At 58.3% G+C, this 18,700-nt stretch overlaps 13 protein-coding genes across 13 annotated transcripts in view; 6 read left to right on the top strand and 7 right to left on the bottom strand.

Moving 5' to 3' along the window:
• SPRG_18936 (hypothetical protein) overlaps positions 1-256 on the bottom strand; it is a gene marked incomplete at both ends in the record, with an annotated part of 765 nt that extends 509 nt beyond the window's left edge. The window contains one exon of the mRNA XM_012339420.1: positions 20-256. Coding sequence (XP_012194810.1) covers positions 20-256 — 237 coding nt within the window. The remainder of the gene's footprint in view (positions 1-19) is intronic.
• Positions 257-733: 477 nt separating this feature from the next.
• Positions 734-1,808, top strand: SPRG_00761 (hypothetical protein; the record flags this gene model as incomplete). Its single annotated transcript, XM_012338979.1, has 1 exon — positions 734-1,808. Exon 1 carries the CDS (start codon positions 756-758, stop codon positions 1,806-1,808), a length of 1,053 nt encoding a protein of 350 aa, XP_012194369.1. The 5' UTR covers positions 734-755.
• Positions 1,809-2,031: 223 nt separating this feature from the next.
• Positions 2,032-2,835, bottom strand: SPRG_00760 (hypothetical protein). Its single transcript, XM_012338978.1, has one exon. It carries the CDS (start codon positions 2,828-2,830, stop codon positions 2,117-2,119), a length of 714 nt encoding a protein of 237 aa, XP_012194368.1. The 5' UTR covers positions 2,831-2,835; the 3' UTR covers positions 2,032-2,116.
• A 481-nt stretch (positions 2,836-3,316) lies between these two features.
• SPRG_00759 (hypothetical protein) lies at positions 3,317-4,046 on the bottom strand. The gene is made up of 2 exons (XM_012338977.1): positions 3,647-4,046; positions 3,317-3,492 (listed from the first exon to the last, which is right to left on the bottom strand). The coding sequence occupies exons 1-2, from the start codon at positions 4,015-4,017 to the stop codon at positions 3,408-3,410; spliced, it is 456 nt and encodes a 151-aa protein (XP_012194367.1). The 5' UTR covers positions 4,018-4,046; the 3' UTR covers positions 3,317-3,407.
• A 1,198-nt stretch (positions 4,047-5,244) lies between these two features.
• On the top strand, positions 5,245-6,206 carry SPRG_00758 (hypothetical protein; the record flags this gene model as incomplete). The annotated part of the gene is made up of 2 exons (XM_012338976.1): positions 5,245-5,477; positions 5,532-6,206. Exons 1-2 carry the CDS (start codon positions 5,268-5,270, stop codon positions 6,204-6,206), a joined length of 885 nt encoding a protein of 294 aa, XP_012194366.1. The 5' UTR covers positions 5,245-5,267.
• A 287-nt stretch (positions 6,207-6,493) lies between these two features.
• SPRG_18935 (hypothetical protein) lies at positions 6,494-6,853 on the bottom strand (the record flags this gene model as incomplete). The annotated part of the gene is made up of 1 exon (XM_012339419.1): positions 6,494-6,853. A coding segment is annotated over one exon (360 nt), but the record flags the coding sequence as incomplete, so codon positions are not given.
• Positions 6,854-8,956: 2,103 nt separating this feature from the next.
• On the top strand, positions 8,957-10,531 carry SPRG_00757 (hypothetical protein; the record flags this gene model as incomplete). Its single annotated transcript, XM_012338975.1, has 7 exons — positions 8,957-9,242; positions 9,292-9,356; positions 9,406-9,645; positions 9,697-9,850; positions 9,902-9,965; positions 10,009-10,304; positions 10,355-10,531. The coding sequence occupies exons 1-7, from the start codon at positions 8,982-8,984 to the stop codon at positions 10,529-10,531; spliced, it is 1,257 nt and encodes a 418-aa protein (XP_012194365.1). The 5' UTR covers positions 8,957-8,981.
• Positions 10,532-10,625: 94 nt separating this feature from the next.
• SPRG_00756 (pyruvate dehydrogenase E1 component subunit beta) lies at positions 10,626-11,823 on the bottom strand. Its single transcript, XM_012338974.1, has one exon. The coding sequence runs from the start codon at positions 11,741-11,743 to the stop codon at positions 10,679-10,681; it is 1,065 nt and encodes a 354-aa protein (XP_012194364.1). The 5' UTR covers positions 11,744-11,823; the 3' UTR covers positions 10,626-10,678.
• A 558-nt stretch (positions 11,824-12,381) lies between these two features.
• SPRG_00755 (hypothetical protein) lies at positions 12,382-14,061 on the top strand. Its single transcript, XM_012338973.1, has 2 exons — positions 12,382-12,981; positions 13,027-14,061. Exons 1-2 carry the CDS (start codon positions 12,799-12,801, stop codon positions 14,011-14,013), a joined length of 1,170 nt encoding a protein of 389 aa, XP_012194363.1. The 5' UTR covers positions 12,382-12,798; the 3' UTR covers positions 14,014-14,061.
• A 401-nt stretch (positions 14,062-14,462) lies between these two features.
• On the top strand, positions 14,463-15,363 carry SPRG_00754 (hypothetical protein; the record flags this gene model as incomplete). The annotated part of the gene is made up of 1 exon (XM_012338972.1): positions 14,463-15,363. Exon 1 carries the CDS (start codon positions 14,500-14,502, stop codon positions 15,361-15,363), a length of 864 nt encoding a protein of 287 aa, XP_012194362.1. The 5' UTR covers positions 14,463-14,499.
• A 57-nt stretch (positions 15,364-15,420) lies between these two features.
• On the top strand, positions 15,421-15,979 carry SPRG_00753 (hypothetical protein). The gene is made up of 2 exons (XM_012338971.1): positions 15,421-15,709; positions 15,753-15,979. Exons 1-2 carry the CDS (start codon positions 15,502-15,504, stop codon positions 15,926-15,928), a joined length of 384 nt encoding a protein of 127 aa, XP_012194361.1. The 5' UTR covers positions 15,421-15,501; the 3' UTR covers positions 15,929-15,979.
• SPRG_00752 (hypothetical protein) lies at positions 15,934-17,135 on the bottom strand. Its single transcript, XM_012338970.1, has 3 exons — positions 16,321-17,135; positions 16,095-16,276; positions 15,934-16,045 (listed from the first exon to the last, which is right to left on the bottom strand). Exons 1-3 carry the CDS (start codon positions 17,009-17,011, stop codon positions 15,950-15,952), a joined length of 969 nt encoding a protein of 322 aa, XP_012194360.1. The 5' UTR covers positions 17,012-17,135; the 3' UTR covers positions 15,934-15,949.
• Positions 17,136-17,273: 138 nt separating this feature from the next.
• On the bottom strand, positions 17,274-18,200 carry SPRG_00751 (hypothetical protein; the record flags this gene model as incomplete). The annotated part of the gene is made up of 4 exons (XM_012338969.1): positions 17,820-18,200; positions 17,587-17,768; positions 17,471-17,539; positions 17,274-17,417 (listed from the first exon to the last, which is right to left on the bottom strand). The coding sequence occupies exons 1-4, from the start codon at positions 18,133-18,135 to the stop codon at positions 17,274-17,276; spliced, it is 711 nt and encodes a 236-aa protein (XP_012194359.1). The 5' UTR covers positions 18,136-18,200.
• Between the last annotated feature and the right edge of the window lie 500 nt (positions 18,201-18,700).

Below are 18,700 nucleotides of genomic sequence, written 5' to 3'. Positions count from 1 at the left end.
CGTACTTGGTCTGGTCGACCTTGGACCCGACGCGCACGACGTGACCGAGGATTTCGTGGCCGACGACCATCGGGTACTTGATCTCGCCCCAGCCGCCCGTCAGCGTGTGCAAGTCCGAGCCGCAAATGCCGCAGTGCGTCACCTTGATCTCAACGTCGTACTCTTCGTCAAAGGGCTTGGCCGCGTACGTGTGGGGCTTGACGTCGAGCGACGGCTCAAAGGCGGCTTGCCCGTGGTAAATGTTATTGGAGGCCATTGTGTCGATTGGAGGAGAACTGAATTGTGCGCTTTGGATGGCGTGCGCTTGGGCGACGATCCCGGTTCTACGTATTAGTAAAAAGGGCTATATTGCCGCCGTGTATGCTAGTCTTTAGCGTGCACTTACTACGAATACTCGTATTAATACAAGTACTAGTACGGGCGTATTACTCGCCTCCTGCTGTCGTCCGTGGCATTGTCCCGCCCACGGCTTGTATAGAATTTATGCTGTACTACCAATCCAGAAACCATCTGCTCAAACATCTGGTGAGACTACCTTCACTCAGAGGATCGCGCACAGCCGTCGACTTCCCAAAAAGACGTCGTCCGATTTCAGTGTGAACATCTGTCCTCAAACGCTGCCAGGCGATGAGTAGTAAGTGCACGCTAAAGACTAGCATACAAGGTGTCAATAGCCCTCTTTTACGACGTAGAACCGGGATCGTCGCCCAAACGCAATCCAAAGCGCACAATTCAGTTCTCCTCCAATCGACACAATGGCCTCCAATAACATTTACCACGGGCAAGCCGCCTTTGAGCCGTCGCTCGACGTCAAGCCCCACACGTTCGCGGCCAAGCCCTTTGACGAAGAGTACGACGTTGAGATCAAGGTGACGCACTGCGGCATTTGCGGCTCGGACTTGCACACGCTGACGGGCGGCTGGGGCGAGATCAAGTACCCGATGGTCGTCGGCCACGAAATCCTCGGTCACGTCGTGCGCGTCGGGTCCAAGGTCGACCAGACCAAGTACGCGATCGGGACGCGCGTCGGCGTCGGTGCCCAGTGCGGCAGCTGCCTCGACTGCGCGCTGTGCGACCAGGACAAGGAGCAGCTCTGCCCCAGCTTCCTCGGCACGTACAACGGCGAGACCAAGGACGGGTACATCACGCAGGGCGGGTACGCCGACTACTACCGCTGCCACGCTCAGTTTGTCGTGCCGATTCCGGACGCGCTTCCGTCGGCCAGCGCCGCCCCGATGCTCTGCGCCGGTATCACGACGTACGCGCCGCTAAAGGCGCACGGCGCGGGACCGGGCATGAAGGTTGGTATCTTGGGCGTCGGCGGTCTCGGCCACTTGGGTATTCAGTGGGCCGTCGCGCTCGGTGCGCATGTCACGGCGCTCTCGTCCTCGAACCGGAAGGAGCAAGAGTGCAAGGACGTGCTTGGCGCGCACGCGTTTCTCAACTACAACGATCCTGCGGCCGCCGCCGCCGCCGCGCAGCAGTTGGACCTCGTCCTCTGCACGTCGTACGGCGCCGACACCAACTGGGGCGCGCTCTTCAATCTGGTTGCGACCGAAGGCAAGTTTGTGCTCATCGCGGTGCCCGAGAAGCCGATTTCGTTCCATGCGTTCGCCGTCGTGCCGCGCCAGATCACGATTGTCGGCTCCATCATCGGGTCGCCGTCCATGATCGAAGAGATGCTGCAGTTTGCGGTCGAGAAGAACGTGCGCTCGATCGTGCAAGTGATGCCGATGGCGGAGGCCGCCGCCGCGCTGCAAAAGGTGCACAACGGGGACGTGCGCTTCCGCATTGTGCTTGAAAACTAAGGAAATGCGAGCGCACTGTTTATATCCTCTGAGCTGCGTTGTATTCTTATTCCTATTGGCGTGCTAGCTGTGAGCGATCCAAGCTATGTGTCGTCGTCATCTTGTTGGAGAGGTCCGGTACGGCGAGTCGAAAGACGATGATGATCTTACATGTTGCCAGCCTTCCCAGCCAGCAATTTCCCGCGCAAACTACCCTCACGACCGCCGAAAAGGCGAGTCCTCTGCGGTATCGATATCTTTTAGCAAAATTGTATTAGTACGCTGCGTAGTATGTCATTGGTGCATTGGTGGTACCCGACACGATGAGTCTACGCGACGTCGTCGCTCGACACGGACGTATTGTACGACCGTGCATTCTTGGTGTCCATAGGGACGTCCTGGCCCTCGTACTGGCGGCGGAGGCGCTTGGCGTACCACGCGTTCCAGTATCCGAGGCTCGCGAGCGTGAGCACGATCAGTGTCGGTGAAATGTACGCCATCGTGTGGATCGGGAGGAGGTAGATGAGCACGAGGCGCAGCAGAGCCTCCACGACGAGGCCCGCGCCCCAGACGTAGCACATGAGGTTGGTCGACGTGCGCACGATGGCACTCGCATACAACGCGTCGAGGTGCGATGTCGCGTCGGGCCCGGCCATTTGCCGGTAGTAGCGCCAAATGAGGTTTTCCGTGCCGCAACCGACCGAGAAGAGAAAGGCGAGGCCGAAGACAAACGTCAAGAACGAGTCTTTGACGAGGAGGAGCTTGGCGTCGGACGTGATGGCCGCAAGCGCCGCCGAGAGCGCGATCGAGACCACGACGAGACACGAGATCGGGTCGAGCGACCGGCGCTGCACCATGACAAGGACGCTGTTGAGCGCCGGCGGAATGGCCGAGAGGAGCAGCGCCACGACGTCATTGGTGTACGACGATGCAATGCTGTAGATGACCACGGGCGCGGCAAAGTCGACGAGCACCATGCGCAGAATGTGCCAGCGCACGTGCGAGCGGTTCACGGCCCCGTCGGTCGCCCTCGAATCAGCCATCGTCGAACTTATGAAAAGAGCATTTTGGTATCTTGTCGGTGGAACTTTTCAATATTTCGATTACGCCGAGTGGCGAGTCGTCATCGGCGCAAGAATGGCCAATCACACGGCGTGGCGCCATGCTGATCCTCCTCTTTGAACGCAGCCAGACCACCATCACTACATAAGCTTAGTAGCTCGCGAGCTTTGACTCGTCGCAGTTGCCGTTCTAGACAGTACTATGGATCCCAGCCATTTCTTGTGCCATTCCTTTGCGAACGAGTGTGGAATACGGGTCCAGTGTAGGAGTCGCATATGGCTTCCAGGACACCTCGCTATGGCGTGTGGCTGTCTCATTACCCTTCCAGAGAAATGTAGCCCTGCCAGTACACGGCGCTTTAGGCTAGTCCATACTGAGATTGCACTTGCGCAGAAACGCCATCAAAGCCATCCCGCCAAAGCTGTAGTAGAAAGACGGGGCATGGGGACCGAGGAAGACACACAAAAGGACACGTCATTCCTTTCCATTATTCGATTACGAATCAACGCAAAGGAAGAACGCCAAGAACCAATGTTTGCACCACGAGATACACACCGTTTAGATGATGCCAATGCGGTTGGCGACATCGAGGGCATCGTAGTCGGCGGTGAGGCGCACGTACGCCTTCTTCTGGCCATCCGGGCTACGTAAAACGAGGATGAGCCACATGAACAATCGACGCAGAGGAACATGCAGGAGACGGGAGGCCATGATGCGCCATGCATGTGGGTCGATCAACCCGCATGGCGCGGCCAGGAAGAGTGTCTCGCTCAGCTATATCGACGCGATGGCTTTACCGGATGAGGGTGTTGATCTTCAACGCCTTGATGTCGTACATCTGCTTGACGGCGTCCTTGATCTGGCGCTTGTTGGCGAGCTTGTCGACGAGGAAGACGAGCGTGTTGTTGTCTTCGATCTTCTTCATGGCGCTCTCCGTCGTCAAGGGGGACTTGATGATGCGGTACTTGTCCATCTTGTTGCGGCGGGGGACGGCATGGCGAGCGACCTTAGGGGCACGGGCCAAGGCGAGCGTCTTGGGCTTGTAGAAGTGGGTCTTCGTGCGGATCTCGACGACCTTGCCGTGCTTGCCCTTCAACACGCGGCGGGCGGTGTTGACGGCCTTCTTGGCAGCGGTGGTCTTGGCGGCGATCTTCTTGGCAGGGGCCATCTTTGGTTCTTGTCCTTGAATGAAAAGTGATTTCACGCGCTTGGCCATCGAAAAACCATTGGTTCTCCTCAGTCCTGTCCGGATACGCACCGTCCGGATAAATTCGTCTCGGTGTTTGTATCCACCACCCGTAGTTCGAAGCTGGGGCAGACAAGAAATGCTGCGATGCCATTGGGGCCACGATCTTCGCTTCTTCGCGACCACTTGCTTGGAGTCAAACGGCCAAGGTCCTGCCACGGCGACGCCATGGCGTCCAGAAGCAAGAGCGTTGTAGCACTGCGCATGAACATCTCGACGACTACTCTACGATATTCTAGATATTAATTGTACTACCCGGATCCCATGGCTGCTTGACTTCCTTCCCATCTCAAGCCGAACGACGCCTCGCATTGCCCCGAGGCCAGCAAAAGCTGTGGCCATCCGCGGAGGTCCTCGCGTAGTATCAACTTTGAGAAGATTGGTGTATCGACTGTGTCGAGTCCAACAATCTGCGAGCTTTGGGAATCAATGGCAACGCAGCGCTGCCGTCGCAGATGTTGGGTCACGCCATGCGAAATGATCGCCTTTCGAGTCACGGAATCAAGGGCCATGGTGACCAAGCGCTGCTACTGCGCACCAGTGCGTGCGTCCACCGCGCTGTGTGCTGCATGGACACTCGTTTAAAGCATGGTCATCATTCTTATCGCATCGTCACGGATTGCAGGACCACCGTGTTGTCTGCAGAGACTTGCGAGAGAAGATGGATCGCCAATCGCATCTTGTTGCGTGATTTCAACTTCGATCCAACCGAAGCAAAAGATCGTCACGCCGCGCCTGGCTCGCGCGTCTGGCTCGAGACACGCTGGAGCCTGCGTGGCGACCGCCGATCAGCCTCAAGTCGTTGCGTTTCCTTCTTCATGGGGCTGGTGCGCGAAGAGAGGGCGCGACTGTCACAAAGGCCCACGGTGCCGGCGCCATGCCTAACCGCGACGAAAGGCCAGCGCACTCCAATTGGATGCGACCACACTGCCAGCTGGCAGGTCGACTTCGACTTGCTTCATGTAACCGGTTGGCTTCCTGACCGAGACATACAAACAAGAAGTGTACGAGTCGGCTCGACGCAGTCGGCGCCAACTTCGGCCAGGCCTCAGCCGTGGCAGAATGGTACGCCGAGCATGGCCAGTCACCGATTTGCACGCTTCCAGTGCGATCGCGGGCGCGTAGATTCTGTCCATTGTTGCATACTTCCTATTTATAACACCACTGCATTCATGGACCTGAGTTGCCGCGAGGACCTTGTTGTCGACAAGGCGGCGTCCGTGCTGGCTGTGGCGGACGATAGTAGCACGAGCGCCGACGAGCTCCAGTGCCTCCGCGCACGCGAGCGCACGACCGCGCCCAGCGCCATGTACTTGCTCCTCGTGCAAGCCCAAGGCGTCGTCGAAGCGTCGCGCGACCACATCTGCTGCTGGATCGCCGAGGTACATCGTCACTGCGCACACAACGCACGCACGCACTCATGATTGACGCCGCAGGTGGCCCTCGAGTTTCACTTTTCGCGCATCACAACCGCGGTCGCCATCAACTACCTCGACCGGTACCTCTCGCAGCACGCGTCGACGCCGCACCGGCTCCAGCTCGTGGGCCTCGTCGCGATCCTCATCGCGTCCAAGTTTCACGAGAAGGACGGCATCTCCATGGACGAAGCCAAGGAGATTGCGGCCAACGTCTTTACCGTCGAGGACATTACGCGCATGGAGGCCAATATGCTATCGGCGCTCCAATGGAAGCTGCATGCGGTCGTGCCCGCCATGTACATCGACACGTTTCTGCAGGACCTCCAGCAAACGCGGCTCGTATCGCCGATCTGCGCTGACATCACCGCCGTCCACCACACTGCGTACAGCCAGCTCGGGTTTTTGCCGTCCATTGCGGCAATCGCGATCACGCACCTCGCGTACGACGTGCACGGGCTCTCGAAGGCGCCTTTGGATGCGTACTTGAAGCGCATGGACATGGACGCCGAGAGCGACGACGTCGCCGAGTGCCAGCGCCAGCTGCGCATGCTTCTTCCAGCGCACCTGTGGAAAACGAAGAAGCGAGACCGGTCGCCGAGCCCGTCCGGCGTCGACGAGGTGCTTCATAGCCCCGAGCCCGACGACGACGATGAGTCTGTCGTACCAGAGGCGAAGCGGGCAAAGACCAGCTAGCACTGCGTAGCCGACGACGTGCGATGTTGTACCATTTAACTTACTGATACCTTGTCACTATTGCGCCTGGCGGGGCCGCGTTGCGGGACATGTTGGCCCGCACGTCAGAGTGTGGGACGGACTTTTGGGTCGAGCTAAACGATAGCAGGTCTCTGGCTGAGCCGCTTGGTAACGATCGCGGCCATGGCGATCTTGGCGACTCCAAATTTACATGCTGAAACCTTCAACGGCATCCGGATGTATCATCCGGAAGAGCCAGGATGTTCGAAACCCATATTTCGTGCAGCAAGATGAGCAGCATGTCGGACGCGCTGCCCGAGCTCCTGGACGTGGTCGACGTCCGCATCCGGCCAGCCGTCGGCAGCTCGTCTCTCAGTGCGAGCGTGAGCGCAGGACCTGCGAGCGCGCTGCAGTCGGACGCAATGGCCCTCGACATGAACCGCATGGCGATTGCCGTAGACGTGCAAGAATGCTGCCTGCCGCCAGGGTGGCGGGCTCGCTACTCGCCGCACCATCGAAAGGTCTGCTACTTCCACGAGTCGGGTATGCAACAATGGACCCATCCCAGTGCGCCGTAAACGATTCGACGTGCGCCAACCTCTTCCACAGCACGTGCTCAGTGGGAAGATTCGATAGACCGCCGACATGCGCTCTTGATCGATGACTGCACCGTGTGGCCTCTCACAACGTCTCCAAGCCGGCCATCACGAGCGCTCTCTACATGTATTCCGTTGCGTCAAATGCAAGTTTGCTCTTTGAGTTTGCACGTGAAAGATCCATGCCTGTATGCGTCGTGCGCGGTACTAGTAGTACAATTGAAAGAATCGCACGACGTCACAGCTACTACCTACAGAGCAAGCCCGTGGAAGACATAAACATATTAGTACACGAGGGTACGTTTGAGGCCGGCGCATTGGGAATACGACATCACATGCTTTGCAGTCTCATACACAACATGTACTGGTGTCGTAGCTCGAAACCTCGTGCAGCATCTGCACCTTCCTAAAGAGCACATTCGTCAAAGCTGGCACGTACACACCACGTACATAGCTCGTCATTCTAGCGCAATTGCAATCTCATGGTGTGCTTTGGCTCAGACATACTGGTACCACAAGAATCTGGATTCCATTCCCCACTACGCACTCGGTAATGTCAGCCATCGCTGTACATCGATCGCGAGATGCAAGAGCACCATGCCCGATTCCAGCCTCGCCAAACTGACGAACGTTAAGTCCCCTGCCTGGTTTTTTTATACACCTGCACCCTGCCCTGCACAATAGTGTTGATGCAGCATGACCTCATGCACCATTGGCTCCAGCAACTCTCTGACCAGTGATCGCCATGATTGTCATCCATCACACTGAAGAAGACGAGACGAGCTCGGCCGCGATGTCGAGACCGTGCCGACATCCGTAGCACCGCAAGACGGACTGACGCGCTGGTGTTGTGTCGCCATTGGGTCGAAGGAGCTGGAATAACGTTACGATTCGTCAAGCTCTCTTTTGACCCTTCGATGTGTCACCCACCCACAACCCACTCGGTACCCTGCCCTTGCTGGCTGCTAGCACGTCCAGCCCTGCAGTCAAGCAGTGCTGGCACACATGACGACGCTAAAGCACCCACGTGCCACGTGGTATGTTTGTCCAACGCACAACGACTACAGAGCGGACTGATTTCACGCCCTGTCCGTGTTGACGCCTGCAGCTCTATATTCGTCGTCTCCAGCTGTTGTGAGCAGATGGACCAAAATCACACCAATCAACTATCGAAATGCGCATTAACGCAATCCAAGTGGCTATAATTGAGTGTTTTCTACCAATCGCATCACAGGATGACCGCAAGCTCGCGCCTGGCCTCATTTGTTGGATTGACGGGGATATCGCCACTCTGCAACTGACGTAGCGGCCTTGTCCAGCTTTGCGCCATTGCCAATCCCACGGCGAATATGGATCGATCCAGCCTTGGCAGCGCAAGCGCGTCCGCGGGCAGCCATACCTACCATGCTAGCGCACTTCGAGCACTTGATGACAGCGCGTCCGGCAGCACGGACGGCAGCATCAACTTCCCGCCCGACGACGACAGCTCCTCCAGCAACGGCTACTTTGACTACGGCATTGGCAGTCCGGACGAGACGGCGCTGTACGAAGGAGTGACCATCGGCGCCGGCTCGCTCGTGCTCGTGGTTCTATTCGGTTGTTTCTGGTGGATCTTGCGACGACGACGACTACGGCGACATGCCTCGATGAGGGCCACGACAACACCATTATAAGGCACGTTTATGCATGAGTCCTTTGCTCCTTTCTGCAACGCCTGACGTGCAAGGCGACGTCAACCTCTCATTTATGAGTAGCATATTTACCCTATGTAATGTTGCTCCGAACTGCCGGGGTCATTTGCTGTGCGTCCACCTTTGGTAACATCCGTGTACTTGCTGCTGTTGCGCCGTCGAGCCCAGCGCTGGGTCAAGGCGCCGAGCGCGCTAGCGTTTTGGGAGCGATGCTATTTGGTGGTCTAAAATGACCACTCCTAATAAACTGCATCAAGCGCCAGCATCACGCTTTCACCAGCCAGAGGCATTCACACTGGCATTCACATAAGCGATAACGGTATTTGTTTGCAAAGTATACTTTGCGTACTTGATTTAACGTGCTCTCACGGTCTCGCCTTTGTCTGGGATCGTCCAGGAACAGCACTTCAATGTACAGTTGGGTGTTATGAGACGTACCTGCCCTGGAAACGAATTCAATATTCGTTTTCAAGGGATATTGAGCGCTCATGCTGTCTGCGCTCGCAGCGTCGGTCCTGGGCCGCGTGCTTTGGATCAACTCGCCCTTGCAGCTTCTCCTGGACAATGGAGCGCTCTTCATGCTCGAGATGATCTCATATGCTTGCGCCATCTTCATGGTCCTCCATGCGCTTGGCTCGCCCCGACGAACCATGATCGTGCTCGGAACCATCTTTGTCTACCACCTCGTGCTCCTGGGCCTTGGGCGCATCGACGCTGACGTGACCATCACGTGGTATGCCCAAGGCATGGTACGCTTCGCCCTCAATGATTATTTCGAGTGCTACCATGCGCGTCTAGATCATGCTTGGCGGAGGCCACTTGCCTCTGTACCTCGTCGTGCTCCATACGCTCTTCTACTACGTGTACAGCTCGATGCGCTATGGAAGCATGTGCCTCAGTAGGACGATGTAGGGCCTACATTACGACCCAACGACTCCATCTCCAAGACTATGCGAGCGCCTGCGTCTTTGTCGTCGTCGTCGTGGGCCTCAATTTCCCACTCGAGCTCATGGGGCCCAAGTTCATCTTCTGGACCTTCCACGACACGGAGCCGACGCTAAAAGAGCGCTTCCTCTCGATTCCGATCGCCATCTTGCTTGCGCATATTGCGTCGGCGCTCTCGTTCTACTCGACGCTCTGGGGCGCCATCTCGTACCACCCCATCGTCATTGCCACATTATGATGTAGTATGTGCGGCGATAGGCTGGGGCTCGAAGGCCACGTGTACCACGAAGAGCAAGCCGTGGCCGAGCACATGTACCCGATCGCGTCGATCTTGGTGTCGATTCCGCTCTCGGTGTTTTACTTTGCCATGCTCTTCCACCTTGTCTGCGACCTGCTCTTGATCCAGCCCCAGGTACACTCTTCTTGCTGGAGGTTTCTAACATCCTCTTGCATCTTGTCCTAGATCTTGCTGCTCGCGCTTGTAGCGCTCAGCATCGCCATCATTTGGACGTGTGATCGCCTCGGAGGTATTGCGGGAAATCGTCCTCGGATGCCAATGACGACCTGTAGGCGACTTGGGGCCGCCCCAGATTCCGCCGTGGGTCTATGATGGCGAGTGGACCAGTGCGTGGTACGACCACGCACTGGTGCAAGCCGTGTTTCTCTACACCGGCATCCTCGTCCTCCTCACGCTCGTGATCAACCCGACGCGGCTCACGTCCTTGAGCTTTCACCAGCGCCTCGGCGACTGCTCGATCGACACGACGTACACGACGCTCTTGGCGACCAGGCAGACGCGCGCCATGTACCTCTGCTCGAAAGCATACGACGAAGAGTTCACCTTTTGCAACGTGCCGTCGTCGCAGGTGCGGCGGGATTCTGCTATCGCAGGACGACGCATCTCATTGTCTTGTAGCTCTACACGTATGAGCCATGGTACGCGGTCTGCGGCCGCAAGTACGAGCACAAGGCGTTCCCCAACTACCTCGTGTGCATGCTCGTGGCCACAACCGCCATTGTCTTGGGCTTGCGCGCTGCGTATGGCGTTGTGCGCCCGACCTACGTGCAACGCTTCATGGGCCCCAAGGCATAGCCTTCTTGTAATAGAGCGTGTGTCAGGCAAGAGGCTTGACAAGCATTAGTAGTGGTTGCTTTGGGGCAATTTGGATGTTGCGAAAAGTTATGAGACGAGGTATCATCGAGAGGGGGGTGGTTTAATTTTATCATCTAGCAGCGCCATTTACAAAGCGCGGGACGTCGTGCGCTTGACGGCGGCAATGATGTCGTGGACCTGGGGCACGGCGATGCGCTCGAGGTTCTCGGCGTACGGCATCGGGATGTCGGCGCCCGTCACGCGCTCCATGGGCGCGTCCAAATAATCAAAGGCCTCGGTTTCCATGAGGATACCGGCGATTTCGGCGCCAATGCCGTGCTGACCCCAGCCTTCTTCGACCGAGACGATGCGCGACGTCTTCTTGACCGACTCGATAATCGTGTCGCGGTCGAGCGGGCGGATCGAGCGGAGGTTGATGACCTCGACGTCAATGCCTTCCTTGGCGAGCTCGGCGGCGGCTTCGATCGCGACGGCGACCATGCGCGAGAACGTGACGATCGTCACGTCCTTGCCGGCCTTCATGATCTTGGCCTTGCCAAACGGGATGACAAAGTCCTTGTCCTGGGCCTCCTTGCTCACGGGGAACGAGACACCGTAGAGGAGTTCGTTTTCCAAGACGACGACCGGGTTCGGGTCACGGATCGCGGCCTTGAGGAGACCACGGGCATCCTCGGCATCGTACGGGACGACGACCTTGAGGCCGGGCACCGAGCCGTACCAGGCGGCAAAGCACTGCGAGTGCTGGGCAGCGACGCCAGCGGCGACACCGTTGGAGCCGCGGAAGACGATCGGGACGTTGATGTCACCGTTGGACATGTAAAACTGCTTGGCGGCCGAGTTGATGATCTGATCGATGGCCTGCATGGCAAAGTTGAACGTCATAAACTCGACGATGGGCTTGGTGCCATGGTACGCGGCGCCGACGCAGAGACCGGTGAAGCCCATTTCCGTGATAGGCGTGTCCCAGATGCGCTTCTCGCCGTACTTGTCGTAGAGGCCCTTGGAGACCTTGTACGCGCCGTTGTACTTGGCGACCTCTTCGCCCATGAGGAAGACGCTCTCGTCGCGGGCAAGCTCCTCGTCCATGGCCGTGTTCAAGGCGTCGCGGACCGTCATGTTGTCGGAGACGGTCGCCATGAAGCGGGCGCGGACCGGGCCGGCGCGGACCGAGCGAGCAAGACGGGACAGCATCGTGATGATTGGTCGCAAGCAATTCAATGTATGATTCAGCGTCCCGAGTTGACTGCCCAAATCACCACACAAACTTTATCTTGCGAAATTTAATTCCCTTTTGATGCGCGTTTTTCCGCCTTGACATAGAGCGGCGCCGTCTTTTTTACAGCCGCCGCATGATTTTATTCCGCTTTCCATCGACGGGTTTCTACACCCGCTCCCGACGGCAATAAATTAAGCACCGGCCAGAACGCAAATAGTGTAAGGGACGCGGACAGTATTTCTTGCCGAAGGCCGATGAACCAACAGCCTTCCGAATGGCCACATTGCGTCATGGCTGCAAGGGCTGAGGTAGTGGCGTTGAACAGGAGAATAAAAGGGTGTAATACCTTTTTGTTGCCACCGTGGTTTCGAGAACCGAGTTGCGTGGTTGCCTCGAGGTAGTCGCCGACGCGATGTTTAAGATACACTATTTCATGTTAAATGATGCACAATGTCTTTTTTTAAACGAAGTGGGACGTATACTATATGCGTGGAAAGCCCCTGCCTGGTTTAAAAATACACTGTTTCATATTGTATTTGTATACGAAATGTGTATTTTATTCCACTGGATTTCTGCTGTCGGGAACCGACGTCCGCAGCTGTTTCGAGTGAAGTCATCACCGCCGAGGGGATATGACGCAAACGCCCGGCCCGACGCTCCGCGGGGCGGCGCCGGCCATGGCCGCCGACGCGGACGCCTCGTCCATTATGGACCTCGATGCTGATGCTAACGAGGCCAAGACGAAGCGCTACGTGAAAGTGGTGCCCATGACAGTCTATGTGGCTCTGGCGGCCGAGGCGACGGCCTGCGTGCTCCTAACGGCCACCTTCAATACCTTCCACGTCGAGACGTTCTTGACCGAGTACAAGCTCGACCTCGCCTCGTATGCGTCTGGCCATGTGCTCTACGCCGTCATCAACACGCTCAACGATCTTGTTGGCGCCTACGTTGTCGACACATGGGCCGCGACCAAGGTAGACCGATCGGCTCCGGCTTCGCTCGATGCTGGGCGTAGGGCCGCGCGTGGCTCATGCTCTGCGGCGGGTGCGTCTGGTCGATCATGTTTCTCTTGCCGTGGTTCCCATGGCGCGCGCACCCCGCTCTGCACTTTGTCGTGAGCCTCTCGTGCTACGATACGCTCTACTCGTTTTGCGCGATCGCTGGGGGGTCGCTCTTGACCGAAATGCACGTATCGGACCGCCAGCGCATCCAAGTACACACCTCTCACATGCCGTCGATGGCCTCATGGCGAATGCAGATTCTTCGGGTCAAGACGGTCGTCGGGATGGCGGCAGCCTTTGTCGTGATGCAACTCGGACAGTACTACTTTGCCGACAAGACCGCCTTTCGCGCCTACTGCGTGGCTCTCACGTCACTCGCCGCGGCGCTCTACGCTGTTTTTTACAGCTTGTTGCAGACACGGTCCGCGTCGAATCTCATCGCGAGGCCGCGGGCTACGTCGTCGACACCATCGTCGCTGAGCGTCGCCTCGATCACGGTGCTTCTCAAGGACTTTTACCATCTTCGGAACTTTCGGTACTGGCTCGGCATGGAAATGTGTCTGGAAACGCAGAGCAACTTCAACCGGCACTACTTGCGTATCTTTCTCGTGCACTTTGCCGCGGGTCTCTGGTCCCCAACGACAATCGCGTCCGTGATTGCCGGTCTCCCTCTTCTCAAGCAGCTGATCAAGCTTGTTGTCTTCTCGGTCATGGACCGCATCGGCGTCTACCGGCTCTACCATGATTCCTTTGTGACCAAGCTGGTCGCGGCGGTATGGACCCTGTCCGCAGTCCACACTCTGCCGCACCCGAGCGCGTTCTTGGTCGCGTTTCTCTTGCTCAATATGGTCGTGACCGAGCTCCCCACGGGCGGGTTTCCGATTGCGATGAGCAACATGCACAAGGAGCTGAGTCTCCGGCGCCAGCAGACGGGCCGCGGCGTCGTCGCGTCGTCGTCGGCCATGTTTATGGGCCTGAACGCGGTCTTTTGCAAGCCCATGGACTCGCTTCTGCCCATTCTCGCCGCGATGCAGCTCGACGCCGCGGGTTTCCAAGCCAACAAGACGACGCCGGCGGTGTCGGTCGCCATGACGCGGCTGCTCGTGTACCCGCCACTGATCTTGTCGCTGCTGCAGCTTTGGAGCTGGCGGCGCTATACGCTGGATGCGACGCACGTTGCGTCGATCGAGCAAGCGCTGAGCACCCCAACCGGCAGCCGTCACGACGCTAAGCAAGTGGTGTAGGCCTCAAGTCCAGTTTTGTGGCTGAAGTTGGATGACATTTGAACAAGGTCGACGAAGAATGTTCCTGCGCATACTAATAAGCAACGTGGGACGTAGTAGCCGCGTACTGTACATCTCGTGCATGGCACTCCCATTAAGCGCAAAGCACACGCATCCATACGCACCAACAGCCTCCGAGTCATTGTCTTTGTCCGTCACAAGACAACCTTTCCACCGGTGCCGTCCTTCGCTGTGTAGACCACGAGAACGGTCTTGGATGGGTGCGACGGCGTGCCCCGGGGTCTGCGTGCAAAAGACAAGCCGCGTGTTCTCTTCGAACTTCGCAGCGGAAAAGAGGCGGCGCCGGAACGCGCGTCGACAGTTCCCTCTGCCGCACTTTCTACGAACTTCGATTTCGCGCGTCGTTGATTGGTGCCCAGGTGACTGCGCAGCGCACGCCATCGGCTCCGCACATCGAATTCGATCGAATTCTGCGCCGAAGGTCGAATGCTGCAGCATGTGCCGGTCTTCCTCCAGAAGACGTACGACATGATCCAGAACTGCCCCGAGTTCATCGCGACGTGGTCGACGTCTGGCGAGACCTTCATCATCAAGCGCATCAACGAGTTTGCGGCCGAGATCCTCCCGCGCTACTTTAAGCACAACAACTTTTCGAGCTTTGCGCGCCAGCTCAACTTCTATGGCTTCCACAAGGTGAAGAAGGAGGACATCCTTCTCCGGACGCGCACGCCCAACGCGCCGGACGCCGCGCTCGAAGCCCAGGGGTGGTGGGAGTTCTCGCACCCGCTCTTTGTACGCGACGAGCCCGAGAAGATGGCGAGCATCCGCCGCAAGACGTACGCGGACTCGGCGCACGTGCATCATAACAATGCCTCGTCGTCCGCGTCCGACAACAAGTCGGAACTCGAGGAGCTCAAGGGCTTTGTGAGCGAACTCGTCGACGACATGAAGGGCGAGCTCGCCTCACTGAAGAGCCAAGTGAGCATGCTTGCTCACCACATGTCGTCCATTGGCTCGCTCATGCAGATGATCGTGCAGCAGCACCAGCAGCAGCAGTCGTCGATGGCGATGCCGCACCATTTGCCCGCGCCCATGCAGCACATGCCAGCGAACGACGACTATGGCCACCAGCCGCTCAAGCGCCGCAAGATGGAGCATGCGAGCACCGCGTCGTCGTCACCACCGACCGCGTCGCCGGCCATCCTGCTGCCACCGCTCAACTCGATCCGGCACCACATCAAGGCCGACGAGCAACCGCCGCCGCAGAACCATCACTTGGACGAATCGGAGGCGAATGCGGCCTATCTTCTGTACCACGCCCGCCGCCACGACCCACCGCCGATGCAGTGAGGCGTCATTTAATTTTAACCAACTTTTGTACTCTGCCGCGGGCGCCCGAGCAATCGTCTCGCGCCCTGCAATGTGTTGCAGAAACTGCTCCGTCGCGAGGAAAGGTCGCGACAGAGAGCTTGTAAGATCGCGTGACGTATGAGCTCCAACACGCCGAGCGAAGAGCTGCGCGATGCCATCTGCGATATGCGCGGCGACGACCTCGAAGGGTTGCTCGACCAAGGCGCCGACGCCAACTACGTGGACGAGGAAAGTGGGTGGGCCCTTCTGCTGTGGGCCGTCAAGACCAACCAGCCGAGAGCCGTGGCCACCTTGTTGGCCCGTGGTGCCAATGTCAACGCCGCCGGTGCGTACGATTGCCCCATGCATTCCAGCACACACCTGTGTAGATCCCAGCGGCAACACGGCGCTGCACAAGGCTGCGTATTTGGGCCACGCAGAGTGCGCGACGCTGCTCTTGGCGCACGGCGCTAGCGCTGACCTCCACAACAAGATGCAGCAGACTGCACGGGACCTCGCACTCCTCTTTGAGAAGCCCGAGATGGCCGTCCTCCTCACACAGTAATGCTGGCACCACGCGTCTTTCTTAATCGTGTATGACGGTGTCGAACTTGCTTTTGAGTACGTGCAGCGCGTAAATGGCTTTGCCGTGGGACGGTGCCAGCGTGAGCACCTTGGTAAACTAGAAAGCCACCGCCGTCACTCCGAGGAGGCATCTTTCGTCGACATACCTTGGTGGCCGCGGCATGCAAGTCCCCCATGTGCCAGTCGGCGAGGCCATGGTTGTACAAGGCAGGGACGCACGTGGGCGCGATCGCGACGGCCGACGAGAGGATGCGCTGGGCGTCGGCAAACTTGCCTTGGCTCAAGCACGCGCTTGCGAGATTGACGCGAATGGTGGCAAACGAGGCGCCTATCGGACGTGACGACGAACGCTACGCAAGTGCGACGGTGTACTTGTGGGAACGTCGAGGGCTAGGGCATAGCTCTCTTCTGCCAGCTCCCACTCGCCCGCTTCCTGGTGCGAGAGGCCGGTGCAGTAGTGGACTTGGATCGTACGCAGGTGCGCTGTCTCTGCCTCGCGCGCTTCGTACGCGGCGCTGAGCGCGGCGCTGTTGTCAACGTCGCGGGGCTGGGTGCGCGTCGCCGTCTGCACCTGAGACGGTGTGAGAAGGTTGCGCCGAAAGTACCGCTGCAGCGTCATGGCTGCATGGTGCTCGAGCAGTGATGTTGGCTTGTGCTTGGGCGGTGAGATACTCTCCTTCGGAACGTCGCTGGGTGCCACCGACGGCCTTGACACCATCGATTTCGTAGGCTTGGACCGAGGTCGCTTGGCCGTGGCTTCCATTGGCAAATGCATGCGCGCAGCCAGTGCTATTGGCTCGACAAAGAGCGGCGCGGCTTTGTACGCTCCCAGCGTCGGCGTCGACTTTGTGTGCGGCTCTGCCAATTGTCGTTTGTTCCCGATGGCCGTGCGTGGGTGGCACTCGTCCGGTGCCCACTGGCGCACGGCGACGAGTGGCACGGTTGTCGCCCGCGGCACTTCAACGAGAGGTGTCTCTGGCCGGTCGCTCAGCGCACAGTCCGGGCTCAAGTGCGGCATCTTGGGCGTTGAGAGCACGCGCCGCAGCGGCGAGTTGGACGTCATCGGCGCTCGGCTTTGCTCGGCGAGGCGGATGGACTTTTTCCTCAGAGCCGGCGTGTGCAAGGGCGGTGGCTCGTCAAGCTCGAACGCTTCATGGCGATGTTTGCTACACGACGTCTCTGACGGTAGCCACAGCGGTAGGCGCTGGGTGGCGCTAACGGTCGGCGGCGGATTTCGAGGCAGCGTCGTTAGAATGACGTCGGGAGCCACCGGCCGGTGGTCGTTGAAGTAGGCTATCTGGTGGTTCTGGTCCGTTTTGTGGTGTCTACTCGTGCATCACGTTGTGCGATGCAAGAGCAGAATGTAGTGCGTACTTTAAGCTCGCTTGCACGACCGACATGTGCAGTTGGAAGTGCTCTTCCTTTGGGTGCAGTGCCATCGTCTTGGCAATCAGCGCCATGGGACACTCCTACATCGTCGAACCGCCCAGATCACTACACGCGCCGTGTCGTCGTAGTGTACCTTGAGAAGCAGCTCGACGTAGTCGTCCGAGTACTTGCAAAAGAGGCTCAGCGCTTGGGCAATTTCCGTCTAAAGCACTTCAAAAGTCAACGCACGTGTGTGCTAGGACGCATTACCTGAAGCGGCGCGTGAAAGCGAAACTCTCGCATCGCGAGCAGCAGCAGCGCGAGGCCACCCAGGGACGCAAACGCTTGGTACGTCGCCGCATCGTCATGCCGGAGGCGTCGAAGGAGCTGGCCAATGCCCTTCATTTGCGCATCAAGACAATAGCGCTGCTTGGTAAGCAGCTCGACAATCGCTGTACATGCAGTTTGTTCGATATTGCACAGTGCAATGTGGCGGCGTGTACCTGGAACGTCCGTGCCCATGTCGCCGTGAGGATCAGTCATGGGCATGGCCAAGTAGGCTGGCGACGCGGTGCGTGAGAGGCCTCGCGTGAGCTTCACGGGCGAGTTGCGTCGGAGGAGTGCGTTCGGGACCTTTGCCGGCGCCGTGTCCTTGGTTTTGGCGGCGGTCTCGAGGATGTCGAGGAGAAACCCCGTGACAGTCGACGCCTCGCGCGTCACGAGGTCACCGCCGGCACTTGTGAGGTCCAGCTTCTTGGGGCTCCGCTTCGACCCGAGGCCCATGAGCCCGCGCGACGACATCGAGTGCGTCAGCGGCATCGCGCCGGCACGAGACGGCGTCCAAAAATAGGCTCTCAAAAGACAATATGTGCACACGAGTCTCGTCACACTTTCAATGATATCAGATATTACGTTGATGTAAAGTATTAGCTCCCCAAGTGGCCCTAACCCATGACCTCGCCGACCGCAAGTAGGACCGCAATCGTGCTTTGACCCTTTGGTGCAACGTCCATCGCCAACTTCCGAGGGTTCGCCTCGTTGCAGGAGCCACATTGCTCAGTATATATGTACGCGTAGCGCAGAGAATCAATGCTCTAGAATAAAGAGTATTGGTTCGTCCTTCGGCAGCGGCTCGTCGTCGTTCATCAGCGCAAAGTTGCTCGGGTCTGTCTCACATTTTGATGGGCTTTGTGGTTATCCGGTTGTATATCCGGATACAGTTTGGGAGGACCAGGGGAGGGGGGCCTATCAATTTCTCTGGGAAGGGGTCGAAATTCGAACGCGGGGCGATGCTGAATCGCCGCCAGAGCCTGCGCCCGCGGGCGCTGGACATCCACTCGCGCATTCGGATCATCCGGTCGGATGAAGACATCGTTATGGAGGA

This window comes from Saprolegnia parasitica (assembly GCF_000151545.1).
Source record: "Saprolegnia parasitica CBS 223.65 unplaced genomic scaffold supercont2.2, whole genome shotgun sequence".
NCBI classification, from domain to species: Eukaryota; Oomycota; class Saprolegniomycetes; order Saprolegniales; family Saprolegniaceae; genus Saprolegnia; species Saprolegnia parasitica.
Note: the sequence above shows the minus strand (reverse complement) of the source record. Positions and strands in the feature narration are given on the sequence as shown.